Source organism: Eptatretus burgeri, chromosome 11 (genome assembly GCF_056783735.1).
Source record: "Eptatretus burgeri isolate ZD-2024b chromosome 11, Ebu_testis_v1, whole genome shotgun sequence".
NCBI classification, from domain to species: Eukaryota; Metazoa; Chordata; class Myxini; order Myxiniformes; family Myxinidae; genus Eptatretus; species Eptatretus burgeri.
This window is the reverse complement of record NC_140971.1, coordinates 7247301-7270097: the sequence shown is the minus strand read 5'-3', so window position 1 is coordinate 7270097 and position 22797 is coordinate 7247301. Positions and strand designations below refer to the sequence as shown.

General features: G+C 41.2%; 1 protein-coding gene across 2 annotated transcripts in view; it reads right to left on the bottom strand.

The window, feature by feature from the left end:
• Window positions 1-8463: 8463 nt before the first annotated feature.
• The window catches only part of LOC147016422 (alkaline phosphatase-like), a 119330-nt gene continuing 104996 nt past the window's right edge, over window positions 8464-22797 (bottom strand). For both annotated transcript variants that reach the window (XM_085845067.1, XM_085845066.1), the window contains exons 11-12: window positions 11505-11615; window positions 8464-8954 (exon numbers count right to left, since the gene is read on the bottom strand). In XM_085845067.1, the coding sequence (XP_085701193.1) occupies window positions 8656-8954; window positions 11505-11615 (410 nt within the window). In that variant the 3' untranslated portion in view covers window positions 8464-8655. The remainder of the gene's footprint in view (window positions 8955-11504; window positions 11616-22797) is intronic.

The following is a 22797-nucleotide window of genomic DNA, read 5'->3' as shown; positions in this document are numbered from 1 at the left end:
GTACTTGGCTCTGCATTAGTCATTAATCAAAGGAAAGACAAGAAATGAAAATATGAAATCTAATAGCAACAATCATGATTTGTGCACATGTCACTGCTTTAACCCATCCTTTCCCAACCCCTTTCCCCTAGTATGCAACAGCCTGAATCCTCACTCCTCCTCCACACTTGTGTGTACATAATATGTAGATCACCCTCCTCACATTCTCCATGAACCTCGGGCACTGGAGAGGAAAACAAAGGTAAACAAGAAAAAGCGCAATCAGAGATTGCAGACCCTTGCCAGTACTTTTATGTGGTGTTTGTGTACTGGTGTGTTATGTAATTAAAAATAGACATAACTAGAACTGCCACTTTATAACTGCTTACAGTGATGACCGGGTACCAAGAGGTCCCATTTTGATGCATCCCCGCTCTTATCAGACACTTGACCCTGACCCATGATATTTATTATTATCATTCAATTGAATTCAGAATGGCATTAAAATCAATTCAATTCAAATCAAATGGAAGACCAAATACTGTACGTACAGTCTTGCATTTGGAGTCATCAGAAGGAACCCAAACAAGCAAAAAGCAAAGATAAGTCATCAAGAGGAACCTGGATAGGATTCGGGTTTCAGCTGCTTCTCCTCTACCCTCAGACCCATCCAGGTGCAGCCAAGTGAGCCTTATTCAAAAAAAAAAAAAAAACTCGGATCAAAATTAAATAATTCTGGCTGCCAGACCATGTGTCTGATAAGGTTGAAATTTATAACATATATTCCCTTTCATTACTGGATCATAAATGTGAAGTTTCACGTTGATCGATGAAGCGGTTCAAGAGGGAATTAAAAAAAAAAAAAGATTTTGCTCAATCCAATATGGCTGCCAGACTATGTGACATCAATTATTCATGAATACCCTGGTATCCCCCAAAGGAAGCATATGTGTGAAGTTTCCCCTCGATCTATCCAGCCATTCTGGAGAAGATTATTTTTTAGGTTTTCGTGTGAATCCAATATGGCTGCCAAACCACGTGACTGATGACGTCATAATTATCAATAAAATATTATACACGAGTAGTCACTTCTATGGTGAAAATTTTGGCTCGATCCAATAAGCGGTTTCAGCACTCACGTCGTCGAACATGATCTGGGTTCGTGATCCTAACCCTCATCTGGGTTTGATCCCAGACCAGACGACATAAACTACCCCTCTCTATTTTGCGTGTAGGGTATTGCATCAATGAGTACAACATCCCTTGGATGGACGATAAGATGGGTGTCCAGTCTGTCAGCATTAGTTTGGGGGGAGGGGTAGAGCAGTCAAATATCCCACGATGTCTTGTGTTGAAGAGTAGCATTAGTGGTGGACTTGTCACCTTGCCTGTAAATTCCAAATCCTGGCCTTTACCTAAATAACTAACTATGACCACTACTCCAGCGACTTCAATGAATCCCATTTATTTTGGGGTCTTCTGACGTACAAGTTTGACCCAATGAATATAAGCGAGGCCTCATGGTCGACTCGAGCCGATTTGGACAGAAATGTGTTCAGGGTGTTGGCGATATCTCGCTTGCTCTTTGTGAAAGACATTGAGGTCTTCAACGTCTAACTCCGAATGCTAAAAGACGGGACACCTGGCTTAACTTCTACCGGTATAATTTTGCCTTTGTTTTGGTTTAACGGGCCTTCCCGGTAGGTGGTTTTGAGAGCTTTTCTCATTTGTGGTTTAATAAAGAATTGACTCCTAATCCGAACGTCTTTTCTTCTACCTGCCACCGACCCATGGCTAATGTGACACCCACCTCCACCACAGCACTTCAGACAGCTACAGTCTGAAATGGCGGACCTTAAGAAGCTTATCCTGGAGCTCCATGTTGTGCAACGACAGTCATGGTCGTCTTTGTGTACCCCTTGTCAGAACAGAGGAATGCCGTACCTCATGCTACCATTCACCTTCACCTTCCGTGAACACTCCCGATTGGTGTTGGTACCATGTGACCTTCGGTGCTAATGCTTGTCAAGGGTCGAGCACCGTGCTTGAACCGGCCACAGAAAAACGATGAGGTCCACAACTAATGGCGACGAGTTCACCTGGGCCATACGTCAGTCGCCTTCTCTTCCTCGTGGATCGTACTAGCGGAATTCGTTTTCTTGTGGATAGAGGGGCAGAGGTGAGAATTGCGCCACCATCTCCCGCTGAACGGAAAAATCGACAGGAATATACAATACATGTCGCAAAACAACAATGCTATTGATACTTTTAGAGAATGTCTACTCCAGCTTGATTTGGCTTTACGTCACTCATATCCGTGGATTTTTGCTTTTGCCGACACATGATGTTCCGTCCTGCGTGTGGATTTGTTGTGTCATTTCAACCTCCTTGTCAGGTCAGGCCAGATCATATCCGTGACTTTCTACAGGTGCCATGTAAACCTGTACGGACCTGTTTCATGGTCGGGTTATTGGCGACTAAACCGTCTCCCCCACCAGGTTTTCTGGTGAGGAGGGTGTATCGACATGGACACCCAGCAGGATTAAAAACAAAACCTGTCAGAGTGGAGGAGTCCCTTGTGAGCCAATGGCCATCCATATCTGGTACCCATCTGTGTCTGCGGACGTCCTCCTGCAGTTAGGTACCATTTTTTAGGAGATTCACGACATGATTTGCACTCCGGCAACCGTAAAACCCTTCATTCCACAAAGAAAACTGAAAACACACTCTGTCGGAGTTTGTCTTGTGCAGCTGCCCTTCGTCGGGCAGCTCTCCGGATGACGGGATTGTGTATTATGTAAAAGTCTTCGGGACCCCCATTCTTTGATTATATATCAGAGGAAAAGCACGGGATAACCTTCCTGGGTTAGATTGCGGTGGTGTATGTCGGGGTGGTGCTGAGGTGTCGTCCACCAGAAGGCGGCCTCCTCGGGTGAACTTGAGGCAGTCTCTTCGGGTGGGTGCCTGGAATGTCCTATCCCAAAGAGATGATCACTTGTTTCGTATGCTCCGACTGAGGCAAGTGATCTCACTGTGAAGGATGCATCGTATGCCACACACGAGTCTGTAGTTGATCAGTGCCCCCAGCGAGAAACTCTTCTCGTCTTGAGGTATTTCAATGCATCGACTGGAACTGATAGGGATGGTTAGGAGACACGTGTTGGTCCCCATGGGTCTAAAACTGTGAACTAGAATAGCACTAAGTTCCTTGACTTTGCAAGAAGTTGTGGATTTAGGGTGGCTGGTTCATGGTTTCAGCGTCCACAGGCTCATCGCTGGACTTGGTATTCCAACGCTGGTGGTGTGGCAAAGGAGAGTGACCATGTGCTTGTTTATGGTCACTGGAGGATGATCCAGAACTTCAGGGTCTACCAGAGTGCTCAGTTCCTCAATACTGTACACATACTTGTTGTAGCAACTCTGAAGTTTCAGGTTAAATCCGGGAGAAAGATACCATCCCAGCATGAGCTGAATCTTGGCAAGCTCAAGGATGAGAGGGTAGAGCTGAGGAGTTTGCAAGCAGGCTGAGTGGGAATTTGAAGGGGTGGGGGAGGCTGGGTGTTTCGGGGGATACTGAAGAGTTGTGGAATACCTTCAAGACCACCATCCTTGATGTTACCAGTGAATGTCTTGGAACCCAGTTATTGTCAGAGGAAGAAGAACTTTGTCTCCCAGGGGACACTGGATAGCATTGGCCAGAGTCACAGGGCCAGGTTTAATGGCAGAGCTGAGCTGTTCAGGGAGATGAGGTGTAAACTGTACGTTCATTGAGGGTGGACAAGGAGTTTAAGGGTGAGGAATGTGAAGGGTTGAAATGGGGTAAAACTCCTGTGATCTGTGCCATCCATGTGGAACTTCTCAAGGCTGGTGAAAATGCTGTACTCATGTCATTGCATGCAGTTGTGTGCTCTGCCTGGAACACATGCATCATCCCAACTGACTGGAAGAGGGGTCTTGTGCCTTTATAGAAAGGGAAGGATGGTCGCCAGGACTGCAACAACTACCGAGGGGTGACGCTGCTCTCAGTGCCAGGCAAGGTCTTTGCTCGGATAATTCTTAATCAGGTTCACCACCATCTGCTTGAGCACCAGCCTCAAGAAGAGTCAGGCTTTACACCAAAGAGGTCAACGATTGACCGTATCCTTGCTCTTCAGGTCCTCACCGAATGCAGACGAGAGTTTCGGCAGGGGCTGCTTGTAGCCTATGTTGATATCTGCAAAGTGCTCTTCAGTGAATCTGGATGCCCTTCGCAGGATTCTTAGTCTTCTTGGGGTGCCACCAAAACCGATCAATCTCAGTTCTGAACTATACTCTGGTACTGAGAGTGCTGTGGGATGTGGTGGTACCATCTCCGTCTTATTTCCAGTTGTTACTGGAGTTTGTCAGGGGTGTGGACTGGCTCCCACAGTTTTCACTGCTTGTATGAACTGGATTCTGGAGAGGATGTCAGAGAGATCAAGCTGCGGTGCATCATTTAGGAATGTCAAGATCTCTGACCTTGATTTTGCAGACAATGCAGTCATCTTCGTGGAGACTCTGTATGTCCATCCTTTTGGGGGCCCTCGAGGTGCTGAATGAGGAGTCTGAGCTGCTGGGATTATGGGTTTCCTTGGTCAGAACTAAGATCCAGGCTTTCAATGACATCTTGGATGCTGCTATATTGTCTGTACCTGTTTGTGGTGAGGGTGTTGAGGTTACGGAGAGATTCACTTACCTTGGCAGTGATATTCATGTCTCTGCTGGCTGTGAGCCAGAGGTCAATAGACATCTGGGTCGGGCCTGGGGGGGTCATGGATTCACTGGATCATGGGATGTGACACTGCCGGTACCTGTGCAGGAGGATGAAAGTATGAGTCTTCAGGTCCTTGGTGCTTCTCGTGATGCTCTACGGATGTGAGACTTGGACTCTGACCAGCGATATGAGACGGTGACTTAATTCCTTTGATACTAGGTCTCTTTGGAGAATCCTTGGCTTTTGCTGGTCGGACTTTGTGTCCAACGAACGATTGCTAAGAGAGACTCAAATGACATTTGTTATCTGCATAGTCCGTGAGCGTCAGTTGCGGCTGTATGGACATGTGGCTCATTTCCTGACACTGATACTGCTCACCAGATTCTCTCAGCGAGGGAGCCTCGTGAGTGGAAGAGGCCATTGGGTCGACCACATGCCTCCTGGTTGCAGCAAGTTGATCAGCATCTCAGGGAGATGGGGATGGGCCAGGCATCTGCCTGGGGGTGGCCAGACGGAGGTCCCTGGAGTGCAGACGGAGGCGGAAAGTGGACGCAGTGATGCGCTGCTCCGGCACATGCTCCCATACCTGACCTAACCTTATTGGTATGACTTCGGCAATTTAACATCCTTACCCTGGCCTAATGTTGTCACCCAAATTTTGTAGCATTCTGCATGGTGAGTCTGGAAAATAAGATTTTGAAAAGAATTTGCATGACCACCATTTTGACCCATTTCCAGTCATGTGATCAACATGGTCTCCACAATTTAACATCAGGACTCCGTCCTAATATTGCAACCCAAATTTGGTCGCATTCTGACTGATGGGTCTGGAGAAGAAGATTTTTAAAGAAATTTACGAAGTTGGCCATTTTGACCGACTTAAAGTTACGTGACCGGAATGAGCTTTGCAATCCGTTGTTACAGTTGTGGAAATTCACAGAACACCATTCAGGTTCCCCCGAGATCAGTTATGTCGATAAGTGTGTGTTCAGATTAGATTTCTCCACCGATGTATAACGGAAATTATTTGTGAACCGGGCTGTGCATATTCGAGTTAGCCGTTATTCTTTTGCCATCTTTATTTTAAAACTAACAACATCTCCTCACCATCATCTCCACAAACAACGCCATCTTTTCACCAACAGCAACCATTTCAACCAACGAACAACATCTCCTCACCATCATCTTCACATCATCTTCACATCTTCGCCAACAACGGCATCCACAAACGAACAACATCTCCGCCGACAAACAAGACGACTTCCTCGTTGGAGTGAAAGCCGGTGATTCCTACCACGTCCGCGTTTGACGGCAAGATCGGATCAGAATGACAAAAGGGGCGGAGCCAGCCGGGGGTGAAGGGTTATAGGTGAAAGACCAAACACCACCCCCGAACCCCATAAAAGGCCGGTCTGAAACGTCGACATCAGTTCGTTCGGAGTGGAGCTCTGGAGTTCGGAGTGGAGCTCGGTCGGTGGAGTTTGGAGCCTGGAGTCCAGTCGAGCCTGCAGTGCAGTGCAGAGTTGTGGGTTGGTGGAGGCGGCAGCGAAGTCGCCAGCCGGAGAGAGGTCGCCAGCCAGCGACATAACGGTCCGAAGTGATCGGGCCCCGGGACAGTCTGAGCGACACTGAGGAGTGAGCGGGCTCTTAAAAGAGCATCAACTCCAAAAGAGCAAGGCCCGTTCGCTCCTCTGAAGCGTCGTTCGCCAGGCCCGATCGACCAGGCCGCACGGCAAGGCCTGGACCAACCGAGCTGCCGTTACACCAGCTGCCGTGTTGACGATGAGACATACGGAGGGTCGCCGACCGAAAGACCAATCGAGTTGTCTCCAGGGTGACAAGGTAACCTGCACGGCCTCGCGGAGCTCCTTCGGTCTTCCAAGCTCCGAGGAACATTAAAGGCCTACGGGCCCAGTTATCCCTTTTCTTTCTTGGGGTTTTTGCATGGAAGTCTGTGGCGCCTTGTCCGATAAGTAGAATTGTTGCTAAGTGCATGTACATAATAAATAGACAACGGCTGTAGGTCTTTTTGTTCGTGTCTCGTCCCTTACGCCCATTCATTGCCTTGCTTGCATATGTGCATGTACAAATAAGTGTCCGCATCGTTTGAATATTCATCTGCTCGTTGTGTCCCTTCCTCCATTAAACTGCCATAATAGCGTTCGGAATAAACAGCTGGTAATTAATAGCCGATAAGATAATCGGGTCCAATGGGGCTTGGCGATAATAAACCGCTCGGCAATCGCAGACGGAAAGAGCTGCTTAAAGCGGCTCGTTTCCGGACAGGTCCCGTTGAGGTACAACCTCTCGGTAGTCTGACCGTGCGAATAATTAGGTAAATCGACAATTCGGCGATCGATCCTGTATTGTCAAAGGTATTGACAAGGGTCAAGGCAGAGCATTGACAAGGTTGTGGTGTGGTTAAAAACACACCCGTAGCTGGATTTGGGCGTTGATCCGAAAGCTGCGACTGGATTGCCATGATCGGTGGGCGCGCGGCCGCAATCGGTATAAAGGCGGCTGTCCGCACACCGGAGTGGTGAGAATCCACAACACCCTGTTACCAGTCAGGAGGGGAACGTTGCTGCCGAATTTCAGCCGGATGGCCCCAGTGATTTGGTTGGTGAAGTCAAAATAGGAGACGAGACGGACTGACGGACGGACGGTGCGCAATGACACCTTTTCTGGAATATAAATTCCAGATAAGCTAATAATATTAAATTATAATATTGAAGTATACACAGTGTTAAAACATAACCATTCAAAATATGTGACATTGCATTTCCAATTTTTTTCTGTCACGAAAAATCCTGACATGTTGGTTTATTTCTGATTTCAGATTCTAAATCAGCATACTCGACTTATTCCAACACCCCAGTAGCAAACCTGGTGTCATCCAGTGTGATGGATGTATCACCCACCAGGAATTTCACTAAATGTTACAACGTGGGATCAGGAGACCATCGTCCAGCAGTTGGTCTTCACCGCTACACATGATACCCAAAAAGACACCTGGGGATTGGCATTCTTACGAGGATTACCAATCCTGAAACAACGCGACTGTTCCTGACGGTTACCCCATTCCACACGTTCAGGATTTTACCGCTCCACTACATGACGCTGCAATCTTCTCCAAGGTCGACCTTGTTCATGCATATCATCAGATTCCCGTGGATCCAGAGGACATCCCGATAATGTCTCAAATGTGTCTGGAGAGGTAAAGGAACCAAATTGGAGCTGTGTCTGATTTGACACATATGGAGTAAGAGTAATTCGTCGTAGGTCTCGAAACCCATTGTAAGTTTGCAGTAGAAAAGGCGTTATTTTTCTCCCAACCATTATTGGTGGGACTTGCAGAGCCATTTTGGGTATTTCAACATTCTGAGCATGTGCAGGAGAAATCATTCAATTTCACTCGCAAGTAATCAAACCCATTGCCACTCATTTGTTCATTCACACTCCATTTGGCAGTTGCACTGGCTTCCATTTGGTTCGATCACATTCTCTTGTCTTAATCGTATTTTGCCTTTTGGCTTACTCAGAGCCCATTGTGTCACCGTGCTATCCACCTCACCTATCTCACCGTACCAGATCCACAGACCATATCCATATCATCGTGACCTCACTTCGTTGAGGTGTTATCTAATTCCATCAGCAGTGTGCTTAATCGCCCAGCATTTTGGATTAGGTCTCGGAGAGAACAGATGCACGCCCAGGGCACACACATATCGTACATCGAGTACACACACCCATCTGTTTAGTTTGAAGTTTATTTTCCATTGACAGATACGCAAGATGCAGCATAAAGTTCCCTGATTCTTAAAATTGTCTTCAAAATCAACACAATCGTTTTGTGCAAAAAGAGCAACAGTCACCGCCGAAAGACCAACATTAAAAAGAAGCTGCGAAAATGCAATTCCCTGGAACGAGCTCATCAAACCCTCCTACTCCAATGTCCCTGTGCATAACCATAGGCCAAGAAGGCCTGAAGTGGCAAATAAGGAGCTGAAGAGGAATGGTGAGATCGCAGGAGGTGAAGCAGAATTGCAGTGAGGTTCAGTGGAGTAGTCGACGGGCGATTTCATGCAGGCGGCGTATGACATCAAATGTGCGATGTAATTCTGTTCCTTCACACCCTGGAAGAAGTGGGCCATGGGACCTTGGGCGTAGATCGCCACGTCTTCACCGCCGTGAGTTTCACTTTTTAATGGAACGCTTGCTCGTTGCTTGTAGTCCTTGTTTTCTGCAGGGAACAGAGGAGGGGAGCACATCGTACACTTCATTAAGGGTTGGGTTAAGACCCGACATCAGATTGATTGAGACACATGCAAAGGTCATGGTGAGGCCGAGGCTACAGCTCATTTTGAAGATGATTGTGGCTTTTTTGGATTGTGTATGTATGGACAAGAGTATCTGAAGCGAAGATAGATAGATTATGGGAGGTAGATTACACTGAACAACAAAAATTTTTTACTGGAGATGTGTAAAGTGATTTAGACTAATTTGGGTACGCTGATTTCAAAAATCATAACCGTTTTGCTGTATCACGTCAGGATTTTCAGTAACAGAAATATTCCCATTGCCTAGAAGTCAGGATTTCAATGAAATTTACAAAAATTCATTTATTCATTTATTTCATCATGAATGCTTCAAAATTATAGAAATTACAGAAAAACTCCACTAGAATGTAATTAAAAATGCTTTAGGCATTTGGCTTTGCGTTTGTGCTGCTCTGTGTCAGTTTCACGATGCAGGAACCAGCAGAAATCGCCCATCATGTTCGGGTTGTGCCGCCCTTGGTAACGCGTCTCCATGAGTGAAATCTCTTGGTGGAATCGCTCGCCGTGCTTGTCCGAGACTGCTCCCAAGTTGTCAGGGAAGAAGTTCAGGTGCTGGTGTAGGAAATGGATTTTCAGGGACATCCTGGAGCCAAGTTTCCTGAAGGACTCCAGCAGCTGCTGCACTATTTCTTCATAGTTGTCCGCGCGCTGCGTTCCCCAAGAAGTTGTCCGTCACAGCTTTGAAGCTCCTCCCACGCTGCCAGCTCTTTGGGGTTTAGAGTTGTCGGAAAAGTTTCGTCCTTCATAATCTGTCGGTTGCGGTCCAACAAAGACACCAGCCTTGATCTTGGCCTCCGACAAGGTGTTGCCAAACTTTTCCTTGAGGTATAAAACCCACGCCCATTCAGATCCATTGCCCGTACAAAACTTTTCATCAAGCCGAGCTTTATGTGGAGTGGTGGAAGGAAAACCTTGGCTGGGTCGACAAGGGCGACATGCTTCACGTTGTGTCGACCAGGTACATGCTCTTTTCACTCTTCCCAATCTTTCTTCGTCCAGTGATTCTTGTCGTCTCTGCTATCCCAGAGACAAAGGAAGCACATGTATTTCGTGTAGCCTGACTGCAGCCTAACAACAGCGCCACCACTTTCAAGTCTCCGCAGATGTGCCAGTTGAAGTCATTGTACTTGATGGAATCAAGCAGCTGCCGCATAGTCTCATAGGTCTCTGTCATGCCCCGAACGCGTGAGCCAGTGGGACTGATGGTTTCTCGTTGCCATTGTGGAGCAAAACAGCCTTCAAGCTGTTCTTCCCCGAGTCGATGAGAGGCGCCAGTCTGCAGGATCGTGATCACACCCAAGTTCTTTCAACAGACCGTTGATGTCACTGCAGAATGTCATCGTGTCTTCCATCTCAAAGAACTCAGCCATGTCTCTGTGACGTGCTCTGAACAAGGATATCTTGGTGTTAGGTTCAAGTAGATTCCACTGCTGCAGCCTTGATCCAAGCAGCTCTGCCTTCGCCTTTGACAGCGAGAGATCTCTTACAAGATCATTTAAGTCTCCCTGGTTCAGAAGGTGTGATTCTTGAGTGTCGGGTTCAAAAGGTTCATCATCACCATCCTCTTCACCACTGCTTACAGCTATGTTCTGATCAGCTGGAGGTGTTGGAAGCAGGGTTCTCGTCATCATGAGGCACAGGTTTACGAGCAGAGACGCAGTCAGCGTACTTGATGTGACCTTTATTCTTCTTGTTGAAGCCGGCGATGCTTGTGCAGCAGAAATAACAATCATCATGATGATTCTGCGGCTCACGCCATATCATGGGCACCGCAAATGGCATGCTCGCGCGCTTGCCCACAAACCACTGAGTCAAGGTTGTGTGACAGCTTGTGCAGCAGATGTGTGGTGTCCAGCTCTGTTCTTGGTCCCCCACCTTACACCCGAAGTAGTGAAAGTAGGCGGCCTTCATTTTCACTGCTGTAGATATACTTCGCTGTTGATCTTTTTTGGTATACCGACCACAGACATAACAGAAGTTGTCAGGATGATTGGTACAGGAACGCCTACTCATCTTTATCTGAAAGAAAGAAATATAACACAAGTTAACAACAATTGTACGAAATAGCCATGTTAAAGACATATGTAAATTTCATTGAAATCCTGACTTCTCGGCAATGGGAATATTTCTGTTCCTGAAAATCCTGACGTGATACAGCAAAACGGTTATGATTTTTGAAATCAGCGTACCCAAATTAGTCTTAATCACTTTACACATCTCCAGTAAAAAAAAATTTTTGAAATTTGTTGTTCAGTGTTAGTAGAGCGAGGTCAGACCCGGAGAGGAAATGAAAGAGGTCTGCTCTGAGACTCGGTGCCAATGTCCCTCATGTTCAACTGTGTGGTTGATTCATTTCTCGGACATGTCATGGACGTATTTCTATTCTATTAGTGCAGACATGGGGGTGGAAGGTAGACATAAGGGTGGAAGGCAGACATGAGTTCAATACCCACCAACTTCCTCAGTTGTAAGGTTTGTGCGGTTGGCTAGGTATCCTGGGCCATTACCATACAGGATTGATGTGTACGTCATGTTATCCTTATCACTCAGGTCCTTTGCAAATCCTGCAAACACGCATCAATGGAGTTGATTCACCAAATTGGAACAATACAAGAACAAATAAAGAAAAGTTATACAATTTTAAAGTGTGTTCCAACTGGAACCTCTTCTCAATTGTCCAAAACTGATCGTTTGGGCACAGGGCCGGAAGTCGATGATAATTGTTGCTTCTGGGACAACCATTCAAATGAAGGGGGAAAGGGAAAAACTTACTGACCCAATTCCCAACAGCTCAAAATGGCAGACTCACTTCCTCCCCACCTATCCCCTTCCCTCCCATACAAGCAAATGAAAAATTGAAACTTACTGATTAAAGCACTTATTCCCCCCAACATAATCACAGTCCTTTTATATTTTCATTCTACTCAAAGAGCGAACCAGTGAATATTTTTTCATGTTCTACTTTAGGGAATAACTTAATTTTCTTATAACATTCATTTCCATCGAGTATATTCACAAAGAATAACTTGGAACTTGGTTCTTGGTTTAAGTATCTTTGTTGAGCAAAGATGAAATGATAAACTTCTCTTAATGCTCTTGTCTGACTCATTTTATTTTAGTATTAAAATGAGTCAGACAAGCTCCCTTGCCCGAACCAAGCCCCGAAAGCCCAATGTCATTTCCTTTATGAGACGCACCCGAAAAAAAACCTATTGTTTTCACATTTCATTGACGTCATCAACTTTCCTATTTCATACCAAACGTGAACTTAGTATGTTTTATTCAGAATATGGAGTGTTCAGGTGATTATTCCAACCTTGCAGATCAATCGTTTTCACAAGATGAGAGGTGAGATCCTTAAACCAATTCACTATTTGTTGTTTTATACAGAATTAAATCACTATACAACCAATAATAATTATTGTATGTTTTTTTTCTGACAGGTTGTCCCCAATAACAACATCGTTGATAACTGATATTGAAAATGAAGCTAACGTCGATCATTAAGAATGGCAAAATATCAATGAAATCCTTATAGATCTTCAATCACTTTGAAGATAATTAAATGACATCATGTCTCGGATGTTGGAAGACCTTTCACATCCCCTGACGTTGGATGTCAAAAGAAAGGTGAGAAATTATCCCCCTGTCTTTCTCTGTTTGTCTTTGTCTTTGTCTCTGTCTCTATCTCTGTCTCTCTGTCTCTGTGTCTGTCTGTCTCTGTCTCTCTCTCTCTCTGAGTGTCTGTCTCTGTCTCTGTCTCTTTATCTCTGTCTCTGTGTCTCTGTCTCTCTGTCTCTGTGTCTGTATCTCTGTCTCTGTCTGTCTAACCACAGAGTGTTGACTAATTTTCGGTTTTTAATTTTTTTTTCAGTTTAAACGCCTGTCTGGATGAATCTGGCACAAAACTCAGTCTTCTGGAGGTAAATGTTTTATTTATTATTTTATTAATATCATTATGTAATCATCTTAATGTACCCTACTGGTTCTCCCCTCATTGTTTTGAACAGAATGTAGTATCCGAGTTTCAAAATTGCAAGATATCCAAAGCAGACTGCTGGGAAAGAACGTTCATTTTCACAATTGAATATTTACCGAAAGAAAAGTGTTTAATGTTTTCAATGTTATTCAATTGTATAAGCTTTGCTTATAATTATTTAATTCTTAATTACAAGAAAAGAATAAAGGAGGTGTAAAGGGGAGGGTGGGGTGGGGGAGGCTTAGGGTTGGGGTTGGGGGGAGGGTTAGGGGGTAGGTGCGCTCCCCCAACGACCCACCACTCCACCTCATCCCACCCCTTCCCCTCCCCATGTGTGTGTGGGGAAAGGTGGGGGAAGGATGAGGGGGTGTGATGGGTCAAAGGTGGGGGTGCACAAGGGAAAGGGGAGGGTGGGATGAATGGGTGGGGCTTGTGTGGGTGGGGCTTATGTGGGTGTGGTTTGTTCTTTCTCTTCTTTATCTCCACTCCACTCGACGCATATATTTCGAATAGACTTGTCAATTCTTTGTTTTCTTCCTCAGTGCGTAGAGATTGATTTATTTTCTGTAATACCCTTGATCTTTTTATAATCTCACTGGTTTCCATATTTTTATATTTATTTATTCTCTCCCTTTCCTCCGTCTCCCTCTCCTCCTTCTCTCTCTTCTCCCTCTCCTCCTCTCTCTTCTCCCTCTCCTTCTTCTTTCTCTTTTTTTTCTCCCTCTCCTTCTCCCTCTCCTCCTTCTCTCTCTTCTCCCTCTTCTCCTTCTCTCTATTCTCCCTCTTCTCCTTCTCTCTATTCTCCCTCTCTTCTTTCTCTTTTTTTCTCCCTCTCCTCCTCTCTTGCCTCAGTTTCTTCAATTCCTTCCTCATCCCTTACTATCCTTGAACCACTTTCATCCCAGAGAATATCAAACATATATTCATCTGGATTCTAGAGCCTGGTGTTGGCGCAGTGGTTCGGGCAGCGGCTTGGGATCCAAAAGGTCCTGAGTTCAAGCCCCGTTGAGCCACTGAATTAATACACTAGGGGGTTGACTCAGCCTGTCATCCTTCCGAGGTCGGCGAAATGAGTACCAGTATACTGGGCCGGTGTATACCCCGGTTAAAATAGGTGTACCATATCCCTGTGTCGAAAGAGGCGACCAGGGTTGCGTCAGGAAGGGCATCCGGCGTAAAACATGTGCCAAATCACTATGCGGATCATACGGATGATCCGCTGTGGCGACCCCGAACGGGAGCAGCCGAAAGAAGAAGATTCCTCTGGATTCTGCCATACTCTTGTATCCACAATTATTTTTCTCATAAAGGAAACCAATAATATTTGTTGATGATTTCTAAAAGAGTTTTATATTTCATCACCTTTAGAAGTTCATTTTTATACGCCTGATATATATATATATATACATATATATATACATATATATATACATATACATATATATATATATATATATATATATATATATATATATATATATTCATATATATATATATACGCATATATATATATATATATATATATATATATATATACATATATATATATATACGCATATATATATACACATATATATATATATATATATATATATATATATATATATATATATACATATATATATATATATATATACATATATATATATATATATATATACATATATATATATACATATATATATATACATATATATATATACATATATATACATATATATATATATATATATATATATATATATATATATATATATATATATATATATATATATATATATATATACATATCAGGCGTATAAAAATGAACTTCTAAAGGTGATGAAATATAAAACTCTTTATCTATGGAACAAGCACTTATCGACATAGCTGACTAAAGGAACCTGTATGTTGTGTGCATTCGAGTTCCAAATTCGTAACAATATGTATCAACTTCTTCACTCTCTCCTCTTTCAATGTGGAGGGAAGTATCCACTCTATTAGACTTTATGGTTTCCTTTTGAGTACTCAGGTCAATCGCATAGATTGTGTGCAGGCTTTTAAATGCTGTCTTATCCAAAATGGGTTCTTTATTTCCACATGGGTCATACAAGTCTTACCAAAAGGTGTTCTTTAACACACCTTTTGGGAAGACTTGTATGCTTCAGCATAACCATTTTTTCCCCAATTAATTTCCAATCTATCTTGTGGATAAAATGTTCAATCTCGAGAAATGCCAAGTTGTTTCACCTTAGCATTATCACCCAACGTATTATTCTTATCAGTACCATTATCACCATCTGGTGTTTTTTTTAATGAGCCACAGATATCATGGCTTTCCTTCCAGAACACCCAAGTTCCATGTGTAAGTGGTTTGGTTCAGTTTACTGTGTTGGCATCTTCTTTTTAGGTATGATACATCGAGTGGTTTCTTTGAGTTAAGTCTTCGATTCAACATCTCTTCTGTTTTAAGATTCAGATTATATTCACTAATATACCAACTAATTTCATCAGTAACAAATTTATTCTGAGCAGCAAAAGCATTCGCAATGCCAAAAAGCAATCTATTTTCATTATCATTCCTTTGCAGTTGAAATCTAATTTTAAGACCATGCAGAACTTTATCATGATCACAAAATCCAAATATACCTTGAAGAGGAACTGCCACAGTAAAACTATTCACTGCTTTTGTATCATCATTATACATTCCTTTTCTTTGACTATATCCAGGGTCTGTGTTTGTTCCCGTTGCCATATCAGGAATAAAACCTTTGACAGCTCCCTTTCCCATTCTTTCACTAAATGAATATAGTGTAAACTTCATTTCAGATGTAGCAGAGACATAATCAACCGCTTCAACTTCTTCTGTTTCAATATACAAATGAACACTATCAAGCATTTTCCAGAAGAAATCATTTACGAGTATAGCGTTTGTGTTATTCGCAGCCTTCGTGAATGTAAATTTCCACAACAAGAAACTTTCGGCAAGATTCAAATAAGTTTGTTGATTATTTATTTCAAAACTTTTTGTTCCATTTGTATTCCAGTCTGTTCCAGTTCTGGCATTTACCTTGAAGTAGTCTTCTTTTTTAGTAGAGTTTGAGATGACAATAGAATCATCCAAATCATAGATACTATCAATTGCTTCCATACTTGTATTTATTTAGAAAAAAAGATGTTAAAACTTTTTAAACCCTGATCCAAGTATTTGAATTATTTTCTGGCGTTCTTGGGGAGACAACTGAGTTTTGCCTTTCTTAATTTCTTCTATTGCTTGTAATTTATGAGATTCCTTTTGGGCATCTTTTATACTCTTTATAGCACCCGCTACATTTCCCACAGCAGAAACAGTTGAACCAATTAGGTCTTAATGTTTAAGAATGGTTGAACCTGTACCCATTAGAGTATCAATTATCCCATCTCCTTTTTTTCTAAATTGATGTCCTACACCCCTTGTCTCTCAGGTTTATAGTGTCCTCTACCAAGATACATACCTTCACCCCTGTAGTATGGGGAAAGGAACATCCCATCCCCTGTAATTATTTTATATTTTCCCAACTCGTGTTTCCTCACAATAACCATCGTATTTATTTATTTATTGGAAAACTTCACGTAGGTGAATTCTGATGGATATAATTTCTCCATTAAAAGAAATCATGTGATTATCTTGGTCGGTTATCCTAAAATTTACTCTGTATCTGGTTTTTCCTGACACTTGTAGATAAACCAGATTTTTGGGTTCCATATTGAATTTATAACCAATTGGGGTTGAGTATGCACTGAATGAAAATATTGTATTTGTTCTTATTCCATCACTATCTGTGCCATCAATCAATTCACAGTGAATTAATACCGAATTTATGCCTGAGGATATTTGAATGACTATCACTGTAAAACGTCCCATTAGTTTCAATCTTTTTTGAGGAGAAACCCAATAACTCTCTAAATTAATTGTCAATTGTGAAATCAACTTTGTAGTTATTTTTTAAGTTTAATCGTTGATTTTGAAGTATGTTTTAGAATATCTATAACAATATTTCTTGGTTCATCACCCTGTTCTTTCATAAGGTGAGCAATTTCGGAAGATAGTTGAGAAATCTCATGTGCTCCGGGTGAAACTTTTATCGTTTTGTATCCATTATAACTAAACTTATCATTTTTCTCTGTGATATTAAACAAGGTATTATAAGTTTCCATAGACAATAAAGACTCCTCATATTATTTTGTTGTATCTAGTTGTAGTGGGTATAGAAATGAAGATGTGTGGTTGCTTGTGAAATTAAAACTAATGATTGTGCTTCTCATCTTATTTAATATGAAATAAAATATCTTTGTATTGACATTTATTAATTATTTTCCTGTTCATCAAGTCGTCTAAAATGGCTGATGCTTCATTAAAACAATTGTTATTTCCAGCCTTCTTGCTACCGAACAACAATAACTGTCTATTAACTAATTGTGATAGGTCATTTGGAAGAAAACTAACACCTGAACCAAGCCAACTTAAAGCCTGAATAATGTGTTTCTCCTTCTCATTCTTCCTACTTTTACCAGATATATTGACCCTATAATTAAGAGTCCAGAAGATCAATATACGTATACTCTATCATCATTATTTTTCATATCCAATGGTTTATCAAAATACTTTGATTCATCCCTCACAGTTGAACCTTGTTTTCCATCTTTTGTTTGGAAGAAACATGAATCTCGGAGTTAGTTTAACAGGGAGTTGAGCAGAACTCAAGAACCTTAATTCATCATGAAATATCAATCCCTTTTCTTGAACAAGATGAAATATTGCTGGTTGTTCTTTTGGAATGAGTGCTGCTTTGGGTTTTGAATCTGCTGAATATTCATTGTTTTGAAGAGCCTTCACAATATAATCAGGGGGTTGATTAATTTCTTCCAGTTGTTGACATAATCCTTCATCATCATATTCTAATTCTCCTATATTCTCTAATTCTTCCTCCGTCATTTGACCGAAATATTTTAGCATTTGAAATTTTTTAGGAGTATATTCTATTGTGGGAACTGTGGAAGCATCTATAATTTTTTCTTGGGAAGTTTTGAAAGTGGTTAAAAAAAATTATCTTGTTTTCTTTCAAATGCTTCTTCACCCATTAGTTTCTGTCTGTGTTTCTTCTTTATTTCTTCCTGTTGTTTTACAACTTTTGAAACCAACTCTTGATGTTCCTTAAATCTTCTTGCTCTTTCTTTCGCATCCATTTATTTATTGGAAAATATCATTTACTGAATTATAAAGGTCAACAGGGAAATTTTCCTTTTCTTCATCATGAAAGTAGATGTGTTCAAATAAATCCTTTTCTTTAAATATTTCATCAAACTTTTTATTAATATTAATGCGAGTTGTAATTTCTTCTTCACTAATACCTGTATCTCTGCTTTTCATATGTTTGCGTTGAGTTTCTTCATCAACATCAAAACCGAATGATAAAATCTTAACTCCATTACCACTCAGATGTTTAATAATTTGTCTCATTCCTTCTGGATTAGTTTCTAATATCCCAAGATCACCAGATTTTAGTTTCTTTAACTCACTCTTACAATGTGAATATTTTGTTGTACCAAGAGAAACCTCCTCAAATATTTGACCTTCATTCCTCAATCGCATATGTTCCTCGACTGAAATATAGTAATAATCTTCACCTTCTACTTCTCCTGGTCGCATTGCTCTGGTTGTTGTAGATACAATATGAATCACGTGGTGTTTTAAAAAAAAAACTTACAATATTTTCATTTTTACGATACAAGAACCTTGATTTATGAAAGTTTTTTTTCCAGAACCAGATTTACCCACAAGATTTTTAATAATAGTTGTCATTTATATATGTAATTGTTTATAAAATAAAAAATATATCCCTTAATATCTCATCTTGTTTCACAACAATATATTTATATTTTTCAGTCGTGTGCTTCATATAATTCCCAAATTCCTTTTTTCTACATAATGTAGAACAATTGTCTCTCCAAAAATTGTGTATATCTATTGAATTTAACTTGAATAAAATAAATGTATTAGCATTGTTTCTCATTGAGCGACGAGGGAGTTGAAAGTATTATTGACTAAGATAAATACAATTACAAGAATAATGTCTCCCTCTTGTGTAGAAGCTATCCATTACCATTTGGTTTCTCTCATTAACACAATCATCAAAGATAACGAGGTTCTTTTTTGATTTATCCAAGTCTTGGGGAGACGGTATATCATCCGTATTATCTCTAAGAATACAAGTTATCAGTTTTGATTTCTTTTTACATCCCTGTGTATCACAAAATAGTTGTATTATATCTTCAATGTTATAATCATGTAGTTTCTTTTGAAGTTTAAATTAACCGATTATATCTTCTTTTTGAAGACGAGCATTAAAACCTTGTGAGAGTAGTTGATACTCAGGTTAAAAACTTGACTTCGTGAAAATTATTGAATTATCATAATCTAAAAAGTTGGGAGTAAGGAGCATCTTTAAAAGCAGACAGGTTTTCTTACATCCTCTTGAACCAGCTATGAGATATCTTAATGAATTTGGAAGATTTTTATGGTTGTTAAATTCTTATTTCTCAGTATCTTTATCTTATTTTCCCAAATGGGTAAAAAATCATTCATTTATATATTTGGAAAACAGGTTATTTAATTTTTTATTGGCTTTTTTAGAAACTGTTTTATCCTAAGTTCGGGTTTAATTTCAAGATAATCCATTATTTTATTTGTACAATATCTTGTGTTGATATTTCCCTGAAAATGACAATCGTTAATAATATAAATCATCAATCCATGAAACATTACCATCATTTGTTTGATAAGAAAATTACATTTGTTTTATAAAAAAATTAAAACATTTTATAAGAAAAAAAAGAAAATTATCATTACCGTCTCTTGTAAGAAAAGGTGTATTATCACCCTCATCCTTAACATTCATTTATCTTGTTAATCTTGTAAAGTAATTCATTTTTGATGTAATTTTGAAACAGTGATGTTCTTTTTTATATATTTTTTATTTTCATTAATTCGAAGATAATCACAGAATATACATTGTTTATGGGCTTCTGACTCTGTTTAATCCCACTCTATTACATGCAGGACAATTCTAAAATTTGTCAAATGGAAAATCAGGGAATTCAAGAGGCTCAACATCTAGTATACTATTCATATTTATACAGTAAAACTTTACTTCAAACAAAATTCATCTTCGATATCATCTTCCGTAATTTCATTGGTGCTTTCACAGTCATCTATAAAACTACTTTCATAACTATCGTTTGAACACAAACTCTCGGAATCATAACTGTCTTCTGTTCCACAGAGATTTTTATCATCACTGTCATAATCTTCAAAATCTTCAGTTGAATAATGACTCATTTAATTAGTAGAAAAAATCATTACCATTTATATCTATATACTTTTTTTCATTAACAGATTCAACCACTATATATTTTTTTATATTCAAGGTAATTTTAAAATGCTCCTTAACTACCACTGAACAAAATGTCATTTCACCTGATATATTAACATCCTTTATTTCATATCTTTATGGTTGTTGAAAAAATACAAATTTCTCCTTGCATATTGCAGATGATCTTATCTTTTCTTTCTAAAGTTTCATCCATCAGGTTTTTCTTTTTTGATACTTTTTCTTGTTTCATTGCTTTTTCTAGTTTTGAATATATTGTCAGAAGGAGAAGAGAAACTTTTGTTCAAGCTACTTTAATTGATGTTCTTCCAGATATATTAAAAGCCCTTCCACTGAAGGAAATTGAAGAACTTATATTATTTGCCATAATTGTTTTTATCCAATAGTTGTTATATTTATCTTTGTTCAATTTTACATCCTCGACATATTTCTCAGTATCTTTTACAAATGGAGAGGTTGATTGAAACTTGTCTTTTGTATCTTGATACATTGTATTTTTTAAGTAAAAAAAAGTTGGTGAATGAAATAGTTTTAAGCACAGATTCACCTATAAATTAAATCAAATTTTCATCAAGAAAATTTTAGTTGAAGCAAAGTTTTGCGATATAAATATGATGAATACAACGTACTGCGACGTTTATAATCATGAATATAAATGTTATTTTAAAAAAAACAACTTCAAACCAACAAACACACATTCAATCTTTTCAGACAAATCTCTTCAGACAGGAAACAATAAATCTCCATTTGAACAAGAAACAAAACATGATGAGAGATGTAATATTGATATTCTTTTTAAAAAATTATCATAAACACCTTCAATCACGCAAACACAAGAAGAATGAAGAAAGGGAAGGGGCTACTAAATTCTCCATTGAAAACACTGATGGGGCATTTCAGGTCAGGTCAGGTATGGGAGCATGTGCCAGAACAGCACGTCGCTGCGTCCACTTTCCGCCGGTACTCCAGGGGCCTCCGTCTGGCCATCCCCCAGGCAGATGCCAGGCCCATCCCCATCTCCTTGAGATGATGGTCAACCTGTTGCAACCATGAGGCACGTGGTCGACCCACTGGCCTCCTCCACTCATGAGACTCCCTCGCTGAGAGAATCTGGTGAGCAGGATCAGAGTCAGGAAAACGAGCCACATGTCCATACAGCCGCAACTGACGCTCACGGACTATGCAGGTAACAAATCTCATCCGAGTCTCTCTCAGCAACCGCTCGTTGGACACAAAATCCGACCAGCGATAGCCAAGGATTCTCCGAAGAGACCCGGTACCAAAGGAATTAAGTCTCCGTCTCAGATCCTTGGTCAGAGTCCAAGTCTCGCACCCATAGAGCAGGACTGGAAGTACCAAGGACCTGAAGACTCGGACTTTCGTCCTCCCGCACAGGTACCGGCAGCGCCACACCCCGTGATCCAGTGAATCCATGACTCCCCAGGCCCGACCCAGACGTCTATTGACCTCTGACTCACAGCCAGCAGAGACATGAATATCACTGCCAAGGTAAGTGAATCTCTCCACGACCTCAACATCCTCACCACAAACAGACACAGACAGGACAGCAGCATCCAAGATGTCACCGAAAGCCTGGATCTTAGTTTTGACCCAAGAAACCCGTAATCCCAACGGCTCCGACTCCTCATTCAGCACCTCGAGGGCCCCAAGAGGATGTCTAAAGTCTCCGCAAAGATGACTGCATCATCTGCAAAGTCAAGGTCCGAGATCTTGACATTCCCAAATGACGCACCGCAACTTGATCTCTCCGACATCCTCCCTAGAATCCAGTCCATACAAGTGCTGAAAAGTGTGGGGGGGGGGGGCAAGTACACATCCCTGACGAACTCCAGTAACAACTGGAAATAAGTCAGAGATGGTATCGCCACACTTCACAGCACTCTCAGTACCAGAGTAGAGTTCAGACATCAGATCGATCAGTTTTGGTGGCACCCCACGAAGACCAAGAATCCTCCAGAGGACATCCCGATTCACTGATTCGAACGCTTTACAGAGATCAACATAGGCTGCAAGCAGCCCCTGCCGAAACTCTCGCCTGCGTTCGGTGAGGACACGAAGTGCAAGGATACGGTCAATCGTTGACCTCTTTGGTGTAAAGCCTGACTGCTCTGGACGCTGGTGCTCAAGCAGATGGTGACGAACCCTCTCGAGAATTATCCGAGCAAAGACCTTGCCCGGCACTGAGAGCAGCGTCACCCCTCGGTAGTTGTTGCAGTCTTGGCGATCACCCTTCCCTTTCCAGAGAGGGACAACAAGGCCCCTCTTCCAGTCAGTTGGGATGATGCCTGTGTTCCAGGCAGAGCACAAAACTGCATGCAACGACACGAGTGCAGCATT